The sequence below is a fragment of the Dipodomys merriami genome, unplaced genomic scaffold, assembly GCF_024711535.1.
Source record: "Dipodomys merriami isolate MVZ:Mamm:240054 unplaced genomic scaffold, mDipMer1.0.p SCAF_39, whole genome shotgun sequence".
In the NCBI taxonomy this organism is placed as follows: Eukaryota; Metazoa; Chordata; class Mammalia; order Rodentia; family Heteromyidae; genus Dipodomys; species Dipodomys merriami.
Window position 1 is genome coordinate 13,120,912 of NW_027205492.1, and position 23,908 is coordinate 13,144,819.

General features: G+C 49.4%; 1 protein-coding gene across 1 annotated transcript in view; it reads left to right on the forward strand.

Annotated features, from left to right (window-relative positions):
• Positions 1-21,695, forward strand: part of Edn3 (endothelin 3) — a 46,187-nt gene extending 24,492 nt beyond the window's left edge. The window contains exon 5 of the mRNA XM_069990143.1: positions 21,622-21,695. Coding sequence (XP_069846244.1) covers positions 21,622-21,676 — 55 coding nt within the window. The 3' untranslated portion in view covers positions 21,677-21,695. The remainder of the gene's footprint in view (positions 1-21,621) is intronic.
• Positions 21,696-23,908: the final 2,213 nt, after the last annotated feature.

Consider the following 23,908-nt stretch of genomic DNA (forward strand, 5'->3'; position numbering starts at 1 on the left):
TTTGATGCCACTTAAAAGCCTTCTCTAAAATCAACCGTCCTTCCTTTGTAGGCCATTTTTCTTTTCTTTCTGATGACTTTAATGCTTTTTTTAAAAAAATCTCTGGTGTTCTGCAGCTTCAGTGGAAAATAATCAGGGTAGGATAACATTTACTCTTCAGTTTGTACCAACTAGCATGGGTCATCACTTTTCAGGACCCTCTCCCTGTTATTTGTGGAAGACTTAGGGCTTTCTCACCCAACAGGGCTGCTCTGCCCTTCTGAGGCCTTTTAGTGATGATTACTTGAATTTAACTTAAGGTATATATTTTCTCCATTTCTCTTTTGCTTGTGTATTGTAATGTTTCCTTTTCCTTTCTTGGATAGTACCGGGGTTTGAACTCATGGCCTCATACTTGCCAGGCAGGCCCATTACTATTGGAGCCACCCTCCAGTTCATAATGTTCTCTTGCTCTGAGCCTGACTTTAGTATTGAAAACTCAGGGCTATTAAAAGAGCACATTTCCCCATCAATAAATTGACCATCAGTGAACTCATAGGTATTGCTAGGATTCTCCACATGTAAGGTGTGTGTGAAGAATGTAATGTATAACAGAGTACGCAGCATCTTTTCAATCTCCCAGTATAAAAACACAAAGTTTTTCCTCACTCATATGTGTAATGTTCACTTGCATTGTTACATAATTAGCAAGTGACAGTGAGCAGTTAAGGCTGATAACACTTAGTAAAAAGGTATTTTTAAAATAATATTTTATTGTTAAGATGTTGCACAGAGGCGCTACCATTTCATAAGTCAGTAATGACTAAATTTCATTTTTGGACTGTGTCACCCTTCCTTCTGTTCCTCCCATTTCCCCCTCCCATCCCATGCCCACAGTTACACTTTCCACATTGTGTATATTTTATACCATGACTGCATTTGTTCACCCTTCCTCCCTCCCTTTCTGCTCCTCCCTTGGCCCCTGAAAAAGACAAAAAATAAACAACAACAATAACACTACCACCATCAACAAAAAATATCCCATGTTTCCATTTAAACTGTTCTTTATAGTATTTTAAATAAGTAGCATTTTAAATGTTCAGAGGAATTACTTCTTTGGTTTCCTTTCCTAAGAGTATCCCCCTTTAGTCTGACTGTTGGTTTGGGAATGCCTAGAATCCAGTATAAGTTATCAATGTCCGGTTGTACTTTAGATCTAGAGGAAGGAGATAATTTTGATGAAAATACTTAACAAGTAAAATGATTCAAAAATTGAAACTTCCAGAAACTTCTGTGTGCATGTCTTGCCCACACCTCTTCCCCTGTCACCCCATTTCCCTGCCACCCAAGTTCATCATTTTTATTATTCTTTTGTCTATCCTTTCTGATTTTATAGTCCAAGTATGAGCAAATACAACACCTAGTCTTGCTTCTTCCTACTTTCTTATGCTGAAGTTAGCACTTCACATTGGTTTTTTTTTTCTGATACCACTTCTGCTGCTGAATTTTTTTTTTCTTCTGACACCAAACACATCCTGGTTTTCCACACCAATTCTCCAACTCTGCTGGGTGTCCAGCAATTCAATCAATTCTGATGTTATCTGCCTGGAGTTAGCACCAAATCCCACAAATTGAAGTCTCACACCCATAGATTGCCCCCACTGCAGACACCAGCCATGGATAGGGTCTCCATGAAACCCCCATTTCTGCCCAGCTGACTCCCAACTTGTTCCATTAGTCATCCCTCTCTCATGTTCACTAGAATGGCTTCAGGAACTCAGGAAAACACAAAATTATACACAAAAATGTCATCTTAGCTTTATTAGAAAGGATTGTCATTCACTAGTGGCCATAAGAAAGAAATATGTTGTATGAGGTATGGCAGACCAGGAAAGAACTTCCAACACATTGACCTAGTCACCAACAGAAAAGACCCTTGAAGCCTGATGCTTAGGAACTTTATGAAAGTTTTACTTCATAGGTCTGATTGATAAGCCGTTGTCCACTGATGACTGAACTCTGAACCCCAGAGTTCAGGGGAGGAAACGGAAAGTTCCAACCCCCTAATCAAGTTCTTTCTGGTGACAAATACCATACCAAAAGTTTCTAACCCCCACTCCCAGGAGTTATTTCATTGCTGTACAAAAGACTACTTATTTCCAAGGGCTAAGGAGCTCTTGCTAGGAACCAGATATGAAGACCAAATACGTTTTTTTAAATTGAATCACAAGTACACATTGTTTTTATACATTGTTTTGAGTGTTGTGTTTTTTCTAAAGGCATCCAGGAGATTTTTCTATATTAGCACACAGACTTTGTTATTATTATTTCTTTTACAACTATTTGCATTTTTTCCCACTGGGAGTCAAGACTATGATTTATTCAACAGGTACCTGTAGATAGAGAATGGAGTTATTTCCAATACTTTGCCATAACAAATAATATTGTAGTGAATAGCCTACGATTTTCATTTCATGCATATATAGGCCTATTTTAGGATAGATTTCTGGAAGTGTGAAAGGGCAAAAGCATCAGTAACTTTTGATAGACTTTGTCAGGTTTAAGGTATATATTATTAATTATCACTATTGCTATCTACAGATAAGTACCTGAGGCTCAAAGGGTGGAATAATGTCCCTAAAGTCACCCAGCTAGGAGGTAGACATGGACAGCAATTGTTAGGATGTGAGAGGGCGTGGAAACATTATTACTGTAAAGGAGATAAGGAAGTTTTCAGAGTAGCACAGAAGCCCTTGACAGTTGTTGAGCTTCTCCCCTTACCTGTGATGTGTCCGGAGCTGGTTCCTGTCTTCAATTTTGATAATATGGGAATGGGCAGTGGGAGTCATTGAAAACAGAAAGAAAAAGTTTGTCTCTTCTTCCTTGTTCAGTGCAGGTCCCCTCACCAGAGCTCCTCCTCCTTCAGAGGAGACTAATTTCTTTGGTTGTCTAGGAAGACAGCAGCTACTTTCAGAAGCACTGGATCCCTACCTCATATGAATAGCTTTTGCATATTTTTACCAAGAGAAGAATCATTTCCTAATTCAAAATAGTATAGACAAGTTCCATCCACATCCACGAGACATTCCGATGTGCCTATAATCCCCTTTAAAATAACTTAATTATAACTTAATTAACACCCCCCATTCCATCCATCTCCAGGTTGAATCTCTGTGATAAAATTCATATCGCGTAACATCACAAATCTGGCTATAGCTAATTGAGCCTGGGCTGGAAACCGGAGAAGACTGTCCCCAGGAGTTTAGAAGTGGGTTGTGTGAGTGAGCTGGTCAGGGGTGGGGAGAGAGGGAGACTCAGGAGAGAAGTTAGGAAGGGGGACTTCTGCAGTTCTTGATAACATTTGATGTCTGACTCTATTTGTGCAAGGACTGGTTATACTTTTTTATTTTAGTTGTCAATCATGAGGCTTGAACTCAGTGCCTGGGAGCTGTCCTTGAGCTCCTTTTTGCTCAAGCATTGTACCACTTTGAACCACAGCTCCACTTCCAGTTATTTTTGGTGCTTAATTGGAGATAAGTCTCATGGACTTTCCTGCCCAGGCTGACTTTGAACCATGATTCTCAGATCTCAGCCTTTTGAGTCGCTAGGATGACAGGTGTGAGCCACCAGCGCCTGGCTGGTTACACTTTTCATTTGGATTTCATGCAATAATACATTTTCCTCTCAGCAAAGTGCTCCCAGCTACTTAAGTTTGTGTAATTGGATAACAATTCCAATGTGGGCACTGCCCTCTAGCTTAACAGAGCACCCACTAATTACCAGTTCTTATTGCTTCACATCCAAGGGTAAAGAGAAAGCCTTGTCCTCAGTTGTTCTTATATGAGTCTGGTTCCACTGTGATTGGCCCAGTCTAGGTCATGTGCCCATTCCAGAACCAATCACTGGGCAAGGGAATTACAGGGCAAGAGTTGGCCTGAGCTCTGGTACTCCATCAGTTCAAATGTTCTTCCCAGAAGGGGAAGTGAGTGACAAGGGCTCACTGCAGGTGCCTCCTAACCCAAGGGTCTTGATTAAGACATCAGTCCTGTCTTGAATTAAGTGGATTAAGTGCTTTTTTTCAAGAGAAATTTGTTTTCATCCATTTTCAGCCTGTCAACAAAAAATACATCTTGACAGCCTTATTCAGATACTTCCTTCCAAGCACATGTCTGTGTGGTGCTTCTCACTAGAGAAGACCCAGGAACATTGTTCATTTCTCACTCCATGTCTCATGGTCCAAGAATCAGCTAATGTTATAAGTGAGGAAAAGAGATCACTCACTCACTGGGAAAACTCAAGTTTCTGTTCTGGAAGTGTTGGTGGGGACTGTCACCAAGAATCACAATGTAAGTACAAGTCGATGGTCATTGAGTGTGTGTGTGTGTGTGTGTGTGTGTGTGTGTGTGTGTGTGTGTGTGTGTGAGAGAGAGAGAGAGAGAGAGAGAGAGAGAGAGAGAGACAGAGAAAGAGAGAGAGACAGAGACAGAGACAGAGAGACAGAGAGACAGAGACAGAGAGAGAGACAGAGAGAAAGAGAGAGAGAGAGAGAGTGAGAGAGAGAGAGAGACTTTGTCCCTAGGGTGACCAAGAAACTCATCAGCAACTAGTCACACCAGGATATTCAAAGCTGACCCCTAAGTGTCTTCAATTGCTTGGGTCAAATACCAGGAGAAACATTTTTCAAGTAATTGTCGGACTCATCTTTGGATAGGGGATCAGGAAGCCCTCTGCACAGGTAGAGTTTGGAGATAAAGACACACCAGCATACGTTCAGTAGCTATGAAGATTCTCTAGTTACTGATATCAGCCATACTTCTTTGCTCACAACTGGGGCGGGGTGAGGTCTGAGGTGAGTTACCTTTCTCTTGGTAAGTGTTAAGTCAATGTTTAAAGCTAAAAGCCTTTCTTAGATATTCTTGAGCTAAAATTGTGGATTCTCTGCAGCAGCGAGTTCTTGTGTGGTCCATCTCTCCAACCCCAATATTCACAATCACCTGGCCACACCAACACTTTGAAGTTTCTTGAGTTCCTGTCCATCTCGTGACCTTAGATGGTTTTACTATCTAGAATGTTCTCTTCCTCTCCCTGTCCTGCCACCCCCTTCCCCCGGCCTGGTTGGGTCAAATAGCACTTGTTATGTGGTTATTATACCCCAAGCACGTTTGCTGAATGAACAAAGACATGGTGATGTTGAACCCATATAGACCTTTAGTTGAGGCAAAGCAAGCTAGCGGGCAGACCATTCTACACACAAGGGCACGGTGTGGGCTGTGCAATTGAGATGTGGGGCTCCTAGGCTGTGTTAGATGCCTGTCCACCAACAGCTGGCCTCAGCCTGTCACTACAATTGTCCATCCCCTGTGTGTGTGTGTGTGTGTGTGTGTGTGTGTGTGTCTGTGTCTGTGTCTGTGTATCTGTGTATTTCTGGATTCACACGAGTACTCAAGGTCTCCTTGGGGCCTTCTCAGCCTCTTAAGTCCATCTGAAAAATGAGGCTGCTTTCCCAGAGTCGATGCAAGATCCTTGGAGGTTCTGGGTGCTATTCTGTCCTCAGGGGCCATAGCCCATGGAGGATGTGGAAATGTGTGAGGAGCCACATTAGACAGTTGCTGAGAAGGGCCATGAAATTCTCTGAAAACTTTACTCTTTTTCTTCGTATATATATATATATATATAGTGGAACTTGGCTCTGTTGATGTGACCAAGATAATCATTTGGATTTTCTTGATTTTTTTTAATTTTGGATTTTTAATAAGGAGAAATTCTTCCCTTGGCTTGTATGCATTCCATTTTACTCAGTCCACATGATTACAGATTAATCGAGTGGCAGTTGACTGGTTGCCATAATGCTATGTTTTGAAGGGATTTAATGAAGCGTTTCTTAATTTCGTTATGCAAGGTTGTTTTGCTTTGCTTTGTTTTCCTTTGTTTTGTACTTCAGAGCCAATGGACCTCATTTGAGCCTTCAAGTCCAGGCCCTTGAAAGGCTCCTAAGCCATTGCCATTTTCTCACAAGGATGAGCCTGCCGGGGCCATGTCCCTGGGCCACCAGTATTGTCCCCCAGAGGCGTGAGTGCAATTATTGCCTAAATTCAATGTTTAGGAGAGAGGACGTACAATACTTGGCTTTTTGATAGTTGTTATATCAGTTAGATATTGCCTCATTATGGAGATCATTCTGAACCTTTCCTCAAGTCTGTGGGTAAGTTATCTGCTCTGTTGGCCCAAGCTTGGTAAATCTCTGCTAGGCTTACTTGCGTTTCTGTAGTCACTGGGGGCTTGACTTGGGACAGGCTGCTCTGGTGTGAACTTGGCAGGACTGACCTGGATCTGTTTCACAGGGTCACTCACCTTCCACCAGGCTCACCTGGGCTCAGCCTTAGGGTGGGGCCACAGTCCAAGGCAAGGGGAGAAGCAAGCTGAGTCTCTGGGGCCTACATTCTAGCATTCAAAGCAAATCAGATTCAGGTGGTGGGGGACCCCTTGATAAGAAGAGCCACAAAATCACATTACCAAGGGTCTGGACACAGAAAGAGAGGGAACTAGAGTTAATATCTTCGCATTGGCACAGCAAATCTAGGTCGTGCTGCGTATTTGAAGGGACTTTTGAGCCTGGCAGGGGTGTGTTCCTTCACTATACTTACATTCCATTTGTTCTATGCAAAGCACCCAGGGCTGCCTAGGCCTGCACATTTGCCACAGCCTCCTGCTGTGTGGACTCAGGGGCGGGCACTGCCCCTGGCTTGCCATGGGAAGCCCCGGTGTCTGGAATATTGTGTTCTCCCAGTTGTCTTGAGCAGGTGAATTAGCCTCTCTGCGCTCCCTTTAGCCACCTTATGGGGTTTTGTAAGGATTCACCGAGATGACATACAGGGGGTTGGCATGGGGCTAGACAGGCAGTAATGGGTACTTGGTACACATTGGCCATTACTGTAGCTCTTGTTGGAGGCCCAGAGCTCAGTTTGTGTTCAGGGACAATTGTGGAATGAATTAATTAATGATGCAAGACTGGCTTTTCCAACAGAGAAGAATGAATTGCATATGAGAAAGAGAAGGCAAGGAGATTTGGCAGGCATTTGGGAATCTCTTAAAGGGAGAAAATTGCTTTGATTCCCTGACTGGTGTCAAATGCCCAAGTTATTATACAGCCAATAGGTGAGTGGTCCAGAATGGTTGAAGGGTGAGAAAGGGGTCTTTCTCAGCACTCGGGAGCACTTCTTTTTGCTACTAGAATAATAAAAACATGTTGACAGCCAAGGATGACAGAATGTTACTGGAGGTGTTCCAGGCATGGAAGAAGGGCCAGGAAGAGCCCCACTTCTGATGGACAGTCATTGCCGGAAGACAAATGGGATGCAATTGCTTGGGGGGGGGGTGAGCCTTGGTGGGAGAGGATTAGAATGTCTCAGGGAAAGGAAGGGGCTGCAAACAGATCCTCTAAGGCCATGGGTAGCATCTGAAATGGGACACTGGCTCACGAGGCAGTTTCTGGGTACAGGAATTGGTGGGCCCAGATGGTGGGAAAATCCTCAGCAAACCTTGGGATTTGGGTGTCCACAGCTGGACAGCAGCTGCGGGCCTGGAATTGGAGCTAGCCACAGGTGGTGCTGCTTGCTTGGGTTATGACTTTCTCTCTGGTCACAGAGGCCCAAGTGGAGAGGAATGTGGGAGAAGAAGAGAAAGAGACCATTTGTTGAGAGGATTAGGGAGGTGGCCATTCAGACTGGAAGTCTCCCAGAGGCTCAGAGTTAATTACTGAAAACCCAGAACCGAATCTGCGCTGTTCTCAGTGACGCCTGGGTTAAACCATCTCTGACATCATCCTCCTGCACCTGCAGGGCGGCCTGGCCAGCCCCTGGTGATACGGAGGCTGTAAATCCAGAGGTGGTTAATTGTCCTGACAGGGTGTGGACTGGGTGTTCTTTCTGAATTATCCGTGAAGAGAGCTAATTAAGAATATAATCTTGATCGCACAGGACATGCTTAGTCTACTTACAGCCAAAATTCCGGCCCTGGCCTTCCAGAGCATCTGTTGTTCCATAACATACGACTAAAGTAATCAGCGCTTTTCCCAAGGGGTGGCATCTCTCTTCATTCCTGCGGTTGCAAAGCCCGACCTAAGGTAGCTGAGGACAGGATGGCCTTCCTGTGGCACACAGACCTGACTGCAGAGGAGTTCAGAGCGGGTCCCTCCACTTCTCCTGCTGTGAACACAGGGAGGGCTCTTGCTACTAGAAGCACCGAGGGGCAGGGGTGTGGAGGCCACCAGGGGATGACCTTATGACGGGGACAGAGGCTCGGCTGATGCTCTCCCGAGTTCCTGACGCCTTAGAAACTTCATATAACCAGTGGCGGCGGCTGCGAGTCAAGCCACAGCCCAGAGAGCTAAGGGAGCAAGAGGTCATGCTGAAGGGACTGGAGAGTGTGTTCATGCTTATGTTCCAAAGGCAAAGCAGAGAAGTGAAAGTGGATACGGTTAGGAGTCAGAGCTCCTGGAAGCTTGAACACTTACCAAGAGGATGACACTATAGAACAGTGGTGTACCACTGTACACTAAAATTAAAAAAAAAACTACAAGAGAGGAATTTGGCTGTTTTCACCGTGATGGAGTTATGTATCTGAAGAGGTAGATATGCTTGCTCTGGTCTAAACATACATGCATGGAGACAATTGCATTGCACGATGTTAGTAAGTGTGATTTTAGAAGTATTTAGTTATGTATGTGTGTGTGCGTGCACACACACGTGGGTATGCGTGCACACACATGTGCTGGGAACTATTCCTGAGCTTGTTCTGCTAAAGGCTGGCACTCTACCACTTGATCCACAACTTCACTCCAGCTTTTTGCTGGTTAGAGATAAGAGGCTCTGTCTCCAGGGGCTGGGAAGGTGGCTCAGTGGTAGAGCACTTGCCTTGCATGCCTGAGGCCCTGGGTTTGACTCCTCAGCACCACATAAGCAAAAAGAAAAAAGCCGGAAGTGGTGCTGTGGCTCAAGTGGTAGTGTGCTAGCCTTGAGCTGAAGAGCCTGAGGGATAGCGCCCAGGCCCAGAGTTCAGGCCCCATGACCGGACCCCCCCCCAAAAAAGTTTCTGTCTCCTGTATATTGGAGTAAGTTTGTCAGAGTTAACAAATAAAAACACAGAAAATTCAGTTAAATTTAAATTCCAGGTAAATAATAAACAAAAAAATTTATTGTCAGTATGCTCTGTGCAATAATTGGGACGTATGCTGTGAAATTATTCATTGTTTACCTGAAATTCTGAGTTGAATCTGTTCTACATTTTACTGGCTAATTCTAGATGGGAGTTAGTTTCTCTCTCAGTCTGGTGTGGTTCATCCACTATTTCCTAGTTGAAGAAAGATTGCCAATTTTGAACACTGAAATTTATTCTGGCATTTTCTAAACCCAACAACGATGCAGAGGATTTGGGATTCTCACAGCGTACGCGAAGAAATGTAAGCTGGAATGATTCTTACATAAACAGTTTGTCAAAATGATTGAAGAACCTGAAATTTTCCAAACCGAAACTTTTGATTACAAAGATGTTCATCATGTTACTTTAAATGACAAAATACCGGGGGGGGGGGGGGGAGGGGGAACATTGCTTAAATGATAGCAATAATGCGACGTTTTTTTTCCTACATTTTCTAACTTGAACAAAGCATCCTCTGGTGACTGTCAATGAAGGTTTACTCTAAGTGACAAAATAATGCGTAACAAAAGCACAGTTTTCTTATGGGCTTGTAGTCTGCCCTGCCCAGGGAAGCCTGGAGGAATCACCAAAGAAAGGTCTTTTTATTTCTGAAATCTCAAGAGGCCTGGCTATGCAGGCTGGAGGCTTGGTCTCATTCCTCACATTCACTGCCTCAGTTTCCCCATCTAAAATGTACTAGTCATGCCTCATTCTCACTGAAATAAGGCATGTGAGTGCTTAGAAAAGTGTGTGCCTTAGCCAAGCACCAGTAGCTCATGCCTGGAATCCTAGCTACTCATTGAGAATCAGCGGTTCAAAGCCAGCCTGGCAGAAAAGTCCATGAGGCTCTTACCTACAATTAACCAGCAAGAAAGCCAGAAGTGGAGGTGTAGCTCAGAGTGCCAATCTTGAGCCAGAAAAGCTAAAGGGACAGCACTCAGGCCCTGAGTTCAAGCCGCATTCTCTCTCTCCCTCTCCCTCTCCCTCCCTCTCCCTCTCCCTCTCCCCCTCTTTCTCTCTCTCTCCCTCTCCCTCCCTCCCCCCTCTCTCTCTCTCACATACACACACACAATAATGATACATACTGGGCACACGTCATCAATAGAAATCACAAGGAAAGAACAAAAGGATGGTAAGAAGAGGGTCTACTCTGGAACAAAGCTAAATCCTTCACCACCAGTGTCCACCTTGGGTTGGGAAGTCATTTGGGGGCCTTCTGAAATGCTGTTGGGGTGACCCCTGGCTTAGGAAGGCTCTCTGCATCGTTGGAGCACCTCCACATGAGACCATGGATTCAGAGCAGCCGTGCTCACGGAGAGCCGTGGGCTGTAAGGAGAGCTGACCAGCAGAGGGGTCAGGCGCGTGTGCGGGAAGGCTCTGCTCATGCCTGACCCTGGCCCCAGCATGGCAGGGCCGGCTGCTGATGGAAGAACTCTTCTAGCAGTCCTGCAAACAGTTGGAGAGACCCCAGAAACCAAAGAGCATCCTGGCAACAATCATGCAAAGCACAGCACGTGTCCGGCCGGACTCAGTGGGAATTCTGTGGATGGTTCTTCTAGAACCTGGCCCTGAGGAAGGAGGTGTCTAGGAAGCCACCGCTGGGTGGTGACGCACTAAGGGACAGTGTGTGCTGAGAGCCTCAAGTTAATAAACCCTTCTAGAGACACAGCATCGTGTGGTGACGGCTTCTCCTGGCTCAGAAGAGGACAGCCAGGGACAAACCCGGCCCCACACGAAGGCCCAGTTGCCATGTGGCAAGTCATCCAATCTCTCTGCGCCCCGGCCCCTGGGATGGTTCTTCGAGGGTTAAATGAAGATTTGCCTGGGGGTTCTGAACGTTGGCACAACTCCCTAAAACTATTGCTCTGCCCCTGTACTGGGGAAGGGCTTGCCTGGCACCACGCGGGTTGGAAAGGCATGCCTCAGTTGGAAAAGAGCACAGGTCAGTGCACGTAGGCATGCAGGGGCTGGGCACTGAGTGTGTATGGGAGCGTGTAGTAAGAGTGTCAGTATAACTGGGCGCTTGAGGGGCATGCCTGTGATTCTAGCTACTCAGGAGACTGAGACCCTCAGGATCGCAGTTTGAAGACAGCCAGAGCAGAAAAGTCTACAAGACTCCATCTCCAAAATAACCAGCAGAAGTCTATGGCTCACACGGTAGAGCAAGCAAGCCAGGTGAGCAATCAAGAGGCCCTGAGTTCAAATCTCAGCACTAGCACAAAAAAAAGTAGTGTGAGTGTGTGTGTGTGAGTGTGTGTGTGTGTGTGTGAGATCCTGACCATCACAGAATGGCAGGAGATTAAAGAGGAAGGAGACTGTGATCACAAGGAGCCCCCCAGAAGGACTGAATGATCTTCTGTGCTTCTCCTGGAGGCCTGGGGGAACCAGGCCCAGTTTTGAACCCATGGTGGGGGCAGGGTATGCCCATTAGGCTCACACTTTAGGACAAAGATGAAGCATGGGTCCACACTAGGCATTGTAGGCAGTCAGAGGCCCGGAGTCAGAGCCAGGGCCTGGGACAATAACCCAGCCAGGCAGGTGGTGACAGAGGCTGGAAACACAAGAGAATGGCTGTCCCCGCCAGGCCTCCGGGCCACCAGCCACACGCTGGTAGGAAAGCCCTCCTCTGGAGACGTTCATGGCCGGTGCAGACTCCCCCGTCGCCCTGTGGGGAACACAGCCGCCACCAAGCCTGGCACATGCAGAGAACAGACTGTTCCAGAAGGCCCTGGGGCTTCGGCCAAGCCTTTGTCAAATGAAATGCCACTGGACATCCCTGGTGACAAAGGGTCCCTCTGACGGGGCAGCTGGGTCTCAGGATTCAGGGGAAGTGGTCGCATCTCTGCAGATGGTCTGGGGCCCTGGCGTGTGGCCTCCCGGCATCTGGGCCTGGTCACGCTCCTGGCAGACGATGAGCGATGGAGCAAGCAAACGAGGACAAGGTGCCTTGGGAGCGCCAGCGGGGCGGCGGCCTTGGCTTCTGCCCTGCGACATCCCTGGCGAGGGCAGGACGGGTGGTGGGGAGCAGGCCCCTGAGGTGTGGCTTAGAACACCCCGCGCTCTGAGGTCAGCTGGCCAGTGCAGGCCATCCACACAGCGCAGCTGAGAGGACCAGGGGCCAGAGAGGAATTCTGGTGGAGCTGCTTGAGGCTGACTTTGAACCTGGCACCTTGTGCTTGGCAACCCACAGGCTTAACCTCTTCACTGTTTCCCTTGGACCGCAGCCTTCCACCGTTGCCTCCCGGAGGTCGCGTGCAGGACACTTTCTGTGGGGTTGTCCCGGGAGCAGTGGGGCGCATGGCCGCCTTCCTGATCTCCGCTCATCGCATGCTGGTAGTCCTGACCGGCTCTGACTTCCAAAACCACCCCCAGGCCTTGTCAAGTGGACCTGTCCTTGTGAGGCTAAGTCGGCCTGGGATGCCACCACGGCTGGCCGACGCGGAAGCTGGGCTCGGGGGCTCTTCTGCCCACCTTTCTGACCCCGATTTGTCTCGTTTCTACACACACAGAGTCCAGGTGAGCTTTGGGGGCTCCAACCAAGCTCCAGCCCCTCCACAGGCCACTCCCTCACACCCTGAGTCACACTCGAGTTAAACTGTGGGAGCGCAGGGTGTGAAAACCCCCAGGGAGGGGTGAGCTCCGCCGTGGGACCAACACTAGGAGGGTTCCCTGTGGTGGCAACCAGCGGTTGGGGAGCCTGGAGGGCAGGGCTCCCCGCCGAGGGCGCCCAGAGTTTGGGTCTTTCATCTTGGCTGATGAGGACACACAAGTCTGCTGTCTGAGGGCACGTGGCTGGGGTACAGCAGCCGCATGGACTTCATAGTGCCTTCCATTGCCAAATTCACGTTTCAACTTTGGCCAATCCAAGCCAACAACCAATGGTTGGACATCATTATCAATAAACATCACTGGTACTGCTCATGGAGAATGGGACCCCGCTCCCTGGCTCTAGGGAGACAGAAATTAATATGTGCCCATAAATATACTCCCCCCCCCAAACAAAAGAGATTATGTTAGGTTCTCGTAAGGTCCACCCCGGGAGGCTACCTAGGTGACACAGATACTGGGCTGAATCTTAGCCAAGAGGAGGGAGGAGGTCCTGGGGTGGACCTTACATGTCTGTAATGCAATGTAAAGAGAATAAAGAAGAATCGGGATGTTCAGAAGGAAGGCCTTGGATGGTGCAAAGTCACCTGCCTGGAAGTGGTCCTTTTTCCCATGGGAGTTGCTGTGTCCACACACAGTATCTGGAACTCTCTAAGCCTCTTCCTGACCTTGAGAACACAGAGAGGTCAGAGGTGACATGCCCAGGTGGCCCTGTGGAGATGTGGGACAAAACCAAGCCTCAGGTGGCACTGCTGGGTCAATAAGTCTCCTGGGAGCCCTGATTGCTTGTAACTCCATTTTAGGGGGTGACGTTAGGTGTGAGTAACTTGCAGCCTAAAGTATAAAAGAAGGAGCTGGGTGTTGAGGGGTCTGAAGGAGACCAGGGAATGGGAGGCCGAGGTCGGGGAGGAGGAGGGGGAAGGCCGCCGTGGGTTGGCTGTATGGAGTGTATGGCAGGCAGGAACAGGTCTGAGCTTGGCGGGAAGGTGAACTGTGAGAAGGAGGATTATGTCCTGGGATTTGTGTTTTGGAAAGACGCTCTGGCCTGGTGGTGGAGGACACTTACAATACAGGACCCTCAGGCAGGCAGGGAAACCGCCCCGGGAGTAGGCCGAGTCAAAGGCACCTTCGGAGCAGGGTGGATTTGGGGGGCCACTCCTGCAGGCTCTTGATTCATTTATCCTAAGGGACGCGGTGACTGGCCTGCACGGCGGTGGGTCTGTCCCTAGGCCAGGGGAGAGCAGGGCTGTGTGTTTGTTTAGGTATTGGAAGTGGATCCAGGTCTTGGACTCCTTTGTTTTTCATTTGTTTTTGAGCTAAGGTCTCCAAAACTTCTCTTCTGCTGGCATCAAATTCTCAATTCTCCTGTCTCTGCTCATGAAGTGCTGGGATTACAGGTACGTGCCACCACATCCAGCCTGTGTCCAGCCGAGAGGAAACACTACAGGCTGCCAGGCAGGTTACAAATGACATCAAGCCTTAACCTCCCCTGTGCTCACTCGACTGGCAATGCGACCCAGTGGCTTCTGTCCAGATGTGAAATCATCTCTCCACCTGTGAGCGACTGGCAATGCGACCCAGTGGCTTCTGTCCAGATGTGAAATCATCTCTCCACCTGTGAGCGTGGGGCTGGCCTGCAGAACAAGACAGAACGCATGCCAAGTTGGAGTCCCAAGAGTTAAGAGGCCTGGCTTGTTCAGAACCGTCTCTTAGAACCCAGCGAGGAGGAAAGCCTGGCCTGGTTTGCAGGGCCTGAGCCCACTCATGGAAGAGAGCTCAGTGGCCCCAGCCCAGCCCATCCTCTCCTCCCAGCAGCCCTAGACAGGTAAGTGTGCCCAGGCTGGTTCAGCAGGGACTTTCCTCTAAACAGCAACTAACCACAGGTTGATGAAGTTGGCAGGAGAGCTGACCACTGCTGTGTGGCAATAACAAGCACTTCTTAATCAAGCTACTGAGTTTGGAGCTGTAGTTTTACAGCAATAGCTAACGGGCACATACAGCAGCTAGACCTAGGCTCAGAGAAGACCCGATTTGTCCACAACCAAACCACAGGCTGGTGGCAGATCCAGAGTGCAGAGCTGGACCCACCCCTGCCCCCAGAGTTGGCTTCTGTGCTAAGATACCCCAGGTCAGTGGAAAGTTGGCTCAGTAATCCTCAACACCTCTGGGAGAAATGAGTGTCCTGTCACATCTATCTGTGGCCCAGGCTCCCAGGCTGAGCAGCAAGAGACTTAACAGGCATGTTTGTCACTCAGCACCCCGTGAGAGCTCCTGGCTCATAGTCATGAACATATTGGGCTGCCGTGTGGTGAGCAAACACAACAGAGACAGTGCATCCAAAGGCAGCTCGAGTTGAAGCCCCAGAAGAGCTGGCTTGGTGGAGGAGCCCATGGCTGCAGGATGGATGGATGGCGTTCAGGGTGGATGAGCGTGAGCTCACAGCCTGCTGTGAGGTGAGTGGCCAAGCGCTGGCTTGCGCGGGTGTCACGCAGGCTCAAGTGCGTCTCCACTTTGCCATTTGCAATGGAGGAAGGAAGCAGGGAACCTCTCCGGAGCGGGAAGACAACGGACATTGGGTCATGCCTCTTTTTAAAAACTTTTTTATTTTAGGGGAGCCTGGGCATCAAACTCAGGGCCTCAAGGATGTTGGACGAGTGTTCTACCATCCAACAACCCTCCAGGCCATGGTTCCTGCCTTTCAACAGATGTTCATTGTGATAGACTTGAGGCAGGATTCCCTCCCACGTAGAAAACCTCAGCTTTGCTCTGAAAGGGTGCAGTAGTTGGGTGGGTCCGCCCAGCTCGGCAAGGGTCGTCTTGGAAACGTCTTGGGCTAGTGAGGTCATGTGGGAATAAGAACTTGACAAGGCATCGCTTACATAGTTGCAGGGCACACTATGGTCAGGAAGCCATGTATGCGAACGCACTGGGGGAAGGTCCACCCAGGTTTTATCCCTAGCATGTCACTGCCCCTTGTTTCCATTGGTCAGAATTTAGGTTCACAATCTTGCACGAGTGGTTAGCTTGAAAGGGTAAAAGTTTAGCCAGGCAATCAGCTGAGATCTGGACACCCACCAAAGCAGGACCTTGTTAGGAAAAGAAAGGGATGTGGCTCAAGTGCAAGAGCATCCGGCAGGATGGCAGCTAGTCTTCTTGTAAAATGGCGGTGCTGATGATGTCAAAAAACCACTTAGAAAAGAGTCCAGCTCCCACAGTAACCTCCTTAAATGGATGGCAAATGCCAAATAGTTCTATCAAACACAAACACAACAAACACGAACATTTGGCAGGTTTGAAAAACCACAGTCAGCCTACACACCCATCCAGGCCAAGGCATCAAATTTGCCCTCACATGTACATACATGTGTGCTGTCCCCAGGCTTCATGTTTTACCCTCACATGTGCATACATGTGTGCTGTCCTCAGGCTTCGCACCGTGTCTGTAGTCCTCCGGCTTCAGGAAGCAAACCCCCTGGCATGTGGGCCAGCAGTCCAGGGCTCTAGGCCACTCAGGCTTCGCACCTGTGTCTGTAGTCCTCCGGCTTCAGGAAGCAAACCCCCTGGCATGTGGACCAGCAGTCCAGGGCTCTAGGCCACTCCCCTGGCTCTGCTCTTCCTGTCCTCTCCTGCTTTGAGCAAGGGCAGACTGTATAAAATGGGATATCTCGGGGATTAGGTTCTGTTACAGAGCTAAAGGGATTTGCAGGTGAATTAAGGCTCTTAATCAGCCGACTCTGAGTCAGTTAAAGGAGGGATTATCTGCTGGCCCGACCTCATTATTGAGCCCCTTAAGTCCACACAGGGCAGACCTGGGAGAGATGGAAGCACAGTGTGCCAGATGATGCCGGAAATGACCCCGGGGAGAAGAGCTTGCGGGCAGAGGTGCGCGGTACTCCAAGGCCTCTGCAAGTGGAGTCGTTGCTCCGCGGCCTGCAGAGAGTGGGAAGCACGGGGCAGAGGGGGCAGACGCGCAGAGGCTCTGCGGGCAGCAGGGTGAGAACAGTGGAGGGCGCTGCAGCTGGGAGGGCAGCTCGCTGTGGAGGCTGAGCTGCAGGAGCTGAGGAGGGGTGTGGTGATCTCTGCACCTGGTGAGCCAGGCCGTGGGAGACGGGCGATCTGGTGAGAGGCCATACAGGACAGCGGCTCAGGACGCAGTTTTGGTAGAAGCCACAGAGATGAAAGAGTAAAGAGGTGGGAATATGGCCAGAATAAGGACCTGGCCCAGGGTTAGAGACAGGACCTTGGTTTGTGCTTCGGGGTGACTGCTGAGCATCATGCAGGTATGAGGAGAGGGGCAGGCTGGCGTCCCTTCACATGCCCGCATGGCCACAGACTTCACTCCTCTGCACTCTCGAGAGCTTTATGAGCAGCTGATTTTGTAACTAATGATGCCCAGGGCAGAGGAGGCATCTGAAGACGCTGGCCTGTCCTAAGAGAAAGTGGCTTCACCTTTTTTCCTGGCCCCAGTCTCTTTGAGGTACCCTATCCCTTGCCAAGATTTTCCTACAAGATGCCTTGGTGGGCAAGAGAGCTGGGCCTTTAACAATTAACCCCCAAACCAAACCTTCCTGAAGGAGAAATTGCGCCACTGCCTTCACCTCAAAATTAATGAGACCAAATTTTGGGGGGTGGGGTGATGACAGAGTGGTAGCTTTGAGATGCAAGTTTAAAGCCACTGACTCCACCCATCCCAAGCCTTTCTGCATGAAATTGAACCCAACCGCAACATCACAGGCCGAGTACAAGATCCCTGTTTTGCCCGCCTCCCGTTTCTCCAATACCAAGATACTGGGACCCCAAAGCATAGCCCAGGGCTTTTCTGTGCTGCTCTGTGGGATTCTGGACAGTCCAAAGCTTTGGGGCAAAGAGTACAGTATCCAAATACAACAAGGCTACAGGGGTCAGCACCTGGGGACCGTATCCCAGGCTTACCCTGGAATCCTACTTAGGTGTGACCAGCTGGTGTCCTCCACACTGTGACAGAGCTGTGATTAACACTGTGGGGCTCCCCAAATCTAAAACACCCACTGGGTGCACCTGACAGAAAGCTTGGCTGCCCCAGGTGGAACTATGAAAATCCCTCAGGCTCAGTGTGGAGCAGGCACCACCTGGCACTTCCAGTTTCTCCTCCATCTCTCCCCAGGAAGCTTAAAGATGTCTTCCAATCTAGCACTAGAGCTATGCCGGCTGGTGGTCTCCAGAGTCTTATGACAAGCCTCCGTGGGGCTGGGGGGGGTTGTCCTCTCTGGGGGTGCCCACTGATCCACTTACCCTTCCTGGCTTGAGTGCCACCCATGGGCCTCGGGTTGTGGCATCGACAGGCTGGGCTTCCTCCTGTCTCCAGGTCCTAGCTCATCCAGTTCCCTGTGCTGAGAGGCTCTTCTCCCCGTCTCCTCCTCCACTACCACACGTCAAAGCTGCTTGTACCCCTCAGGGTGTGGCTGAAGCATGAGCAGACCCCCAAATTGGGTCAGTTCCCCTGGGACCCCCAGGAGGAGGTGTGCTGTGAAGCAAGCAGGTGATCTGTTCTCCATCTTTAGGTGGTGTCTACAGAAACGATTGGGAAAATTCCTCTCTGTGGGAGACTTGTCTCTTGACCCAAATTTATTTATTTATTCGATCATTAATAGTACAGTCCCGTGGATATTTATTTTGACTCAGGATTATGATCCTATAATACTTTGTGCCTTTCCTGGCTCAAACCGTTGGGAGTATTTTTCAATTGGCTCCCATGTCCTTTCCACAAATTCTCATCGCTGTGGGTGGCAACTTCATTTATGTTAGCCTTTCCTTGCTTCCCGGTACTGGACAGCCCAGCTCGTGCTGCGTTACCGCGCTCCCCATCCTACCAGGAGATCCCTTCCCTAGAATCTTGGTTCCTTTCGGTGGAGATGCTGTTAGAAACCAAGGTGTGTTCTCTATCATTAGTTGGTAGGTGTGTTCATTAGCAGAGAATGCATGCCTTCAGCTTTCTCAGCTAGCAGAGCCATGAGATACACAGTGTGTATATGGATCTGTCCATTTCTTTTTTTGGTGGGGGGGTCCGGTCGTGGGGCCTGAACTCTGGGCCTGGGCGCTGTCTCTCAGCTCTTCAACTCAAGGCTAGCACTCTACCACTTGAGCCACAGCGACACTTCCGGCATTTTTCTTTTTGCTTATGTGGTGCTGAGGAATCGAACCCAGGGCCTCAGGCATGCAAGGCAAGCGCTCTACCACTGAGCCACCTTCCCAGCCCCTGGATCCGTCCATTTCTATGTGTAAGCACCTGGATTTGTGCTCATGTCCCCAGTCCTAGCCTGTCTCACATGGCTCAGTCCAGCCTTGTCCCTTGCCTATCTCTAGCAGTGAGACACTGGCTCCTCCCACACTTACACAATCAGCTGCTGGGGATCTGAGTGTTCAGTACCTTCCACCATCTTGAAGGAAACAACTTTCTCCATTGGAGTCCAGAGCTGTGCACAGGTGGTGCTGTCTGGAGCCTTCCTGGTCCAGCTCACTTCAGGAGCTGCTTAGGAAAGAGTTTTTCTCCCTCCAGAGGCCTGTGCCCTAACCTGCACACACACTCACATGGCTGATCCCCTCTGCGGGCTGATGGGTCACATATAGGATCCTGGAGCCAATGGAAACTATCTTTTCCTCTTCCATATTAGAATCTGAGGAAGACCATGTTTGTATGGAGAGGTAGCCCTAGACTCTAGCTCACCTAAAAGGGTGGATTTGGGGCTGGGAAAGTGGCTCAGTGGTAGAGTATTTGCCTAGCATGCATGAATGAGGCCCTGGGTTTGATTCCTCAGCACCACATAAGCAGAAAAAGCCGGAAGTGGTGCCGTGGCTCACATGGTAGAGCTCTAGCTTTGATTTGACCTGAAGAGTTGAGGGACACTGCCCAGGTCCAGAGTTCAGGCCCCACGATTGACCAAAGGAAAAAAAAAGTGGATCTTCCCCTCCTCCAGCATTTCCTGAGCAATGCCATACCATCCTTGGCTCTACACAGTTTCCCCAGGAAATCATGTGATCAACCTTGAGTAGGGCTCTGGGAGCCTCAAATGACAAGTTCATCCAGGCTGCTTCTAGCACTAACTCTCTAGAACCCCCATGGGACATAAGAGCTTTCCAGGAATTGTGTTAAAACCTAAACAAATATGTAAGATAAAACCCCCACCAGAAATGAAGAGTACAATTTAATGTAGTGAGTGTGAGACCCCAGGCCATTTTTGTTGTCCAGGGAGATCCACAGCTTCCTACGAAGCTCACCAGCACAGTTCTTGTCCCCTTAAACCTCTGCCCAAACAAACCCCTCTCCCCGGAAACCACTGAACCTCCGCTGCGACCACCCAGGGACCATTCCATTCTTGAAGATGCAGAGAGGGTGGACGGTGATGCCAGAACAGATGGCGTCCGTGGTGACTGGGCTCTTTTATGGGAATTCCTCCCCACAGGCTTCTCTTTGAAGAGATGACAGTGTTGACAAACTCACGGCTCTAGGTCACCCTTTGACAGCTGTCTCAGCAACACTGAGCCAATCAAAGCAAAGTCAACAGTCACCATGAAGACAAAGGCCAAGCCCCCTCTGCGTTCTTTCCTGCCTCTGCCATGTGAAGTCTCTCTTCATCTCTTTGGTTCCATCCTGCTCTGCTCCTTGGTAATCCGCGAAGTGATAGCTAGTAAGTGAATGGATCCCTCGTGTGCTTAGTGCCTGTCTGTTGGACTCCAGACTGGCCGTGCTGTCCCTTGAGCTCCAGGGACCGGCTCTGTGAGCACTTGGGAAGTCAGCTCTCCTTCTTGAAGCTTCGTCCCTCCCTGGGAAGAGCAGGGAACAGAAGTTCCCAGCTTGAGGTACTGTCATTAATTTTAGAGATGACACATTTGCACACTAAAATTTGATAGCTTTACATTTTTTTGTTGTTATTGTGCCAGTCCTGGGGCTTGAACTCAGGGCCTGGTGGGGGTCCCTGAGCTTCTTTGGCTCAAGGCTAGCACTCAATCACTTGAGCCACAGCACTACTACTTTTCTGAGTAGTTTATTTGAAGTTAGCCTGGGCTAACTTCAAACCATGGTCCTCACGTCTCAGCCTCCTGAGTAGCTAGGATGACAGGTGTGAACCACCAGCACCCAGTAGATAGCTTTATTTTTTTATGTTGTCCATACATTCATAAATCATCTACCTATCTATCCACCCATTTACTCTTCTTCCCTCCTTCCTTCTCTCCCTCCTTTTCTCCCAAGCATATATGCATCATCCTCCATTATTCCATCTGTCATCCCTTCAGCTATCCACCCAACTATCCATCCATCCATCCATCCATCCATCCATCCATCCATCCATCCATCTAACTTTGCATGTATGCATTTGCCATCCAACAGCAGGGCCTCCAGGAAGTCATTAGCTGATCATGGTGAGGAAAGATAACCAAATCAATGCCTACATTTCTAACCTCTGCAAATAAGAGCAGTAGCAGGAGATCAGAGCCCAGAGCCCAAGAGAAGGGAGCTCATTTGCCTGAAGACTGATAGACAGCAGGGCTGGAGGGAGAAAGGAAGGTGAAGAGCATTGAGTTAGGACAGTAAGCCTGATTGTTGAGCTTGGACCCAACCTGCAGCCAAGAGATTCTGGGAGTAGGTCATAGCAGATGATACCAAGTTGGAAGAGTGGAAAAGAAAAAAGCAAAAGAAAAATGGCTTTATTCCCCCCCTCCCCCTGCCCCCATGAGCATTAGCTCGTGGTCTTGAGAGCTCAGAGTGGTTAGTCTTGCCTTCCCTAATGGAGCCTGGCAGTAGCAACACGATGCTTCTCTGAAAAGCTTTCTTTTGAAGGACACAGACACTGCCTTCCTCTGCAGGTCAGAGTCTTGTCATCCGTGTGGGACTGGAAAAGGGACTCAGGGCTGGAATTAATCTGAGTCATGAGTAATTTGTTCCCAGGAGAAGATTGTGGAGCTGACAGACCGTTGCTTGAGGATGAAACTCCTCCTTTGACCCTCTCTGAAGGCATAAGTGGCTCGCACTGGGGTCTGGGCAGCGCTTGTGTGAGTCCCAGGATGAGTCATAGGTTATGGGGTCTCCTGCTCCATCCCTGATGTGTCTGACCCCTCTGTCTTCTCCAGGGGCAACAGGATAGCAGTTTGTGTCTCGAAACAATCACTCAAGATTTCCTTATAGTTTTCCTTTTCTTTGCTTCTGTCGCCTCTTGGGCCCTTCTGCCTCCCTGGTGTCCTGGCAAGTCTGTGTTACAGGAAGTCACCGTGCTGGAGCTTCTCCGCCTCCTCGCAGTGGACGCCCCTGAGGTCCAGCTCCACTTTGAGACAGAACTTTGTATCTACCTGACACTGTCCCTGCCTGATTTAGCACTGGGGGCCTGCAAAGGGACAGAGCTGATTTAACAGAGGATGGAAGGAACTGGGGAATGAGGAAGGCCATGCCAGTCCTCACTCGAGGACAGGCTGAAGACAACCAGGCCCGACCTTGGTGCATTAGACTCATCTGACATCAACTCTGTGATAGCCAATGTGGACAGCGAACCAACCGGAAGCATCAGTCTTACTTCTGGTGGAGCTGCTCAGGCCTCAGCTGCCTGGGGAGGGAGGGAGACTCTCACGATGCATCCTCTCTGGCGGATAGACATATGGTGAAGAGTTAGACTGTGGCATCTTATCCATAGGGAGCAGGACAGTTTCTGCTCATCTACATTGCCCAAGACGGGGGCCCAGCAACGGGCTGGACTTACTCAGATAACTCATTCTCTACACTCTAATCCAATGAGTACACCTGGTATTCAGAGTTCCCCCTCGATGACACCTGAGGGCCAAGATGAGGATGAGTGGGCACCTGCAAGGAGGGGACTCATCCTTTCCTTTCTCTACCCCTGCCTTTCCTGGGAAGCCTTCAGGACTGCCTTGCACCGTCCTACCTAATGGAGGAGGACACTGGACAGTGTTCCAGAGATCTGCCCTGCTCAAAGGCTGGGACACAGCCCAGGTGGGGCAGACCTGACTCTTGCCACATGGGGTCTTGCAGCCACAGAGCCCAGCCCTCCGCCTGCCCGAAGTGAACTTGTGTCTGTCCACGCACAGTGCCCGTCTGGGCCTAGGCGAACTTCTTCTGCTCTTTTCTGCCTGGAGGGCTCACCCTGCTCCAGTCTGCTCCTTCACGTACCCTCACAGCCCCGCCCCATAGCATTTTCATTTTGCTTTTTTAAGTCAGTGATGTTTTTAAATTTTAAAAGCAAAATAATAACTATGCCTCTGGTGATAGAAGCCTGATGCTGTCTAAGGGTACAAGTCCATATCTCTGCCAGATATAAAAAACAAAAAGCAGAGGAATGATGATGTAGAGTAAAGCGCAAGTTACTGAAATGGGAGCACAGACTCTGTAGGGTTTTGAACCCAGGGGTCCCTTGCAGTTGCCTCATTCCTATTTATTTATTTATTGCCAGTCCTGGGACTTGAACTCAGGGCCTGGGCACTGTCCCTGAGTTTCTTTTTGCTCAAGGCTCTGCCACTTGAGCCATAGCACCACTTCCAGCTTTTTCTGTGTATGTGGTACTGAGGAATCGAACCCAGGGCTTCACGCATGTTAGCAAGCACCACCACGGAGCCAACTTCCCAGCCCCATGGCAGTTGTCTCAGAAGGCAGTCATTATAGTACGGGGCTCCTCCCTAGCTCCTCCCCTGGGCTCCTTGCTAACTGGTCGGTTCCTTGTGCACGTGCTGCTCCAGCTCTTGTCATTGGCTGAGTAGGAAGAAGTATTTGAGTGGCATTATGGGAAGAAATGTTTGTGTGTGAACCCAAGGCATTATGGGAAGAAGAAGCATTATGGTGGCCACATGTTGTCTGCCACATGGGAAGTCCCTGATTATCCCTATCTAACTAATAGTTCCCCTTTCTTTCCCTTAAGCCCATTTGCTCCTCAGTGAAGCTTTACCTGACAGAGCAGAGACAGGTGCAATGAGTACAACACTGTCTAGCACTCACCCAGGACAGACAAGTCACTGGGCATTGACACCTTCAGCTCCAGATGAGCACCTTCATGCAGGCCAGGACTTCCTCAGGTCTTTCCTAAAAAGAGGGCTCACCTTCTTCAGATGCTCCCCCTTCAAATGCTGTTGGGTTCCCCCGGTGGGCAGGAGC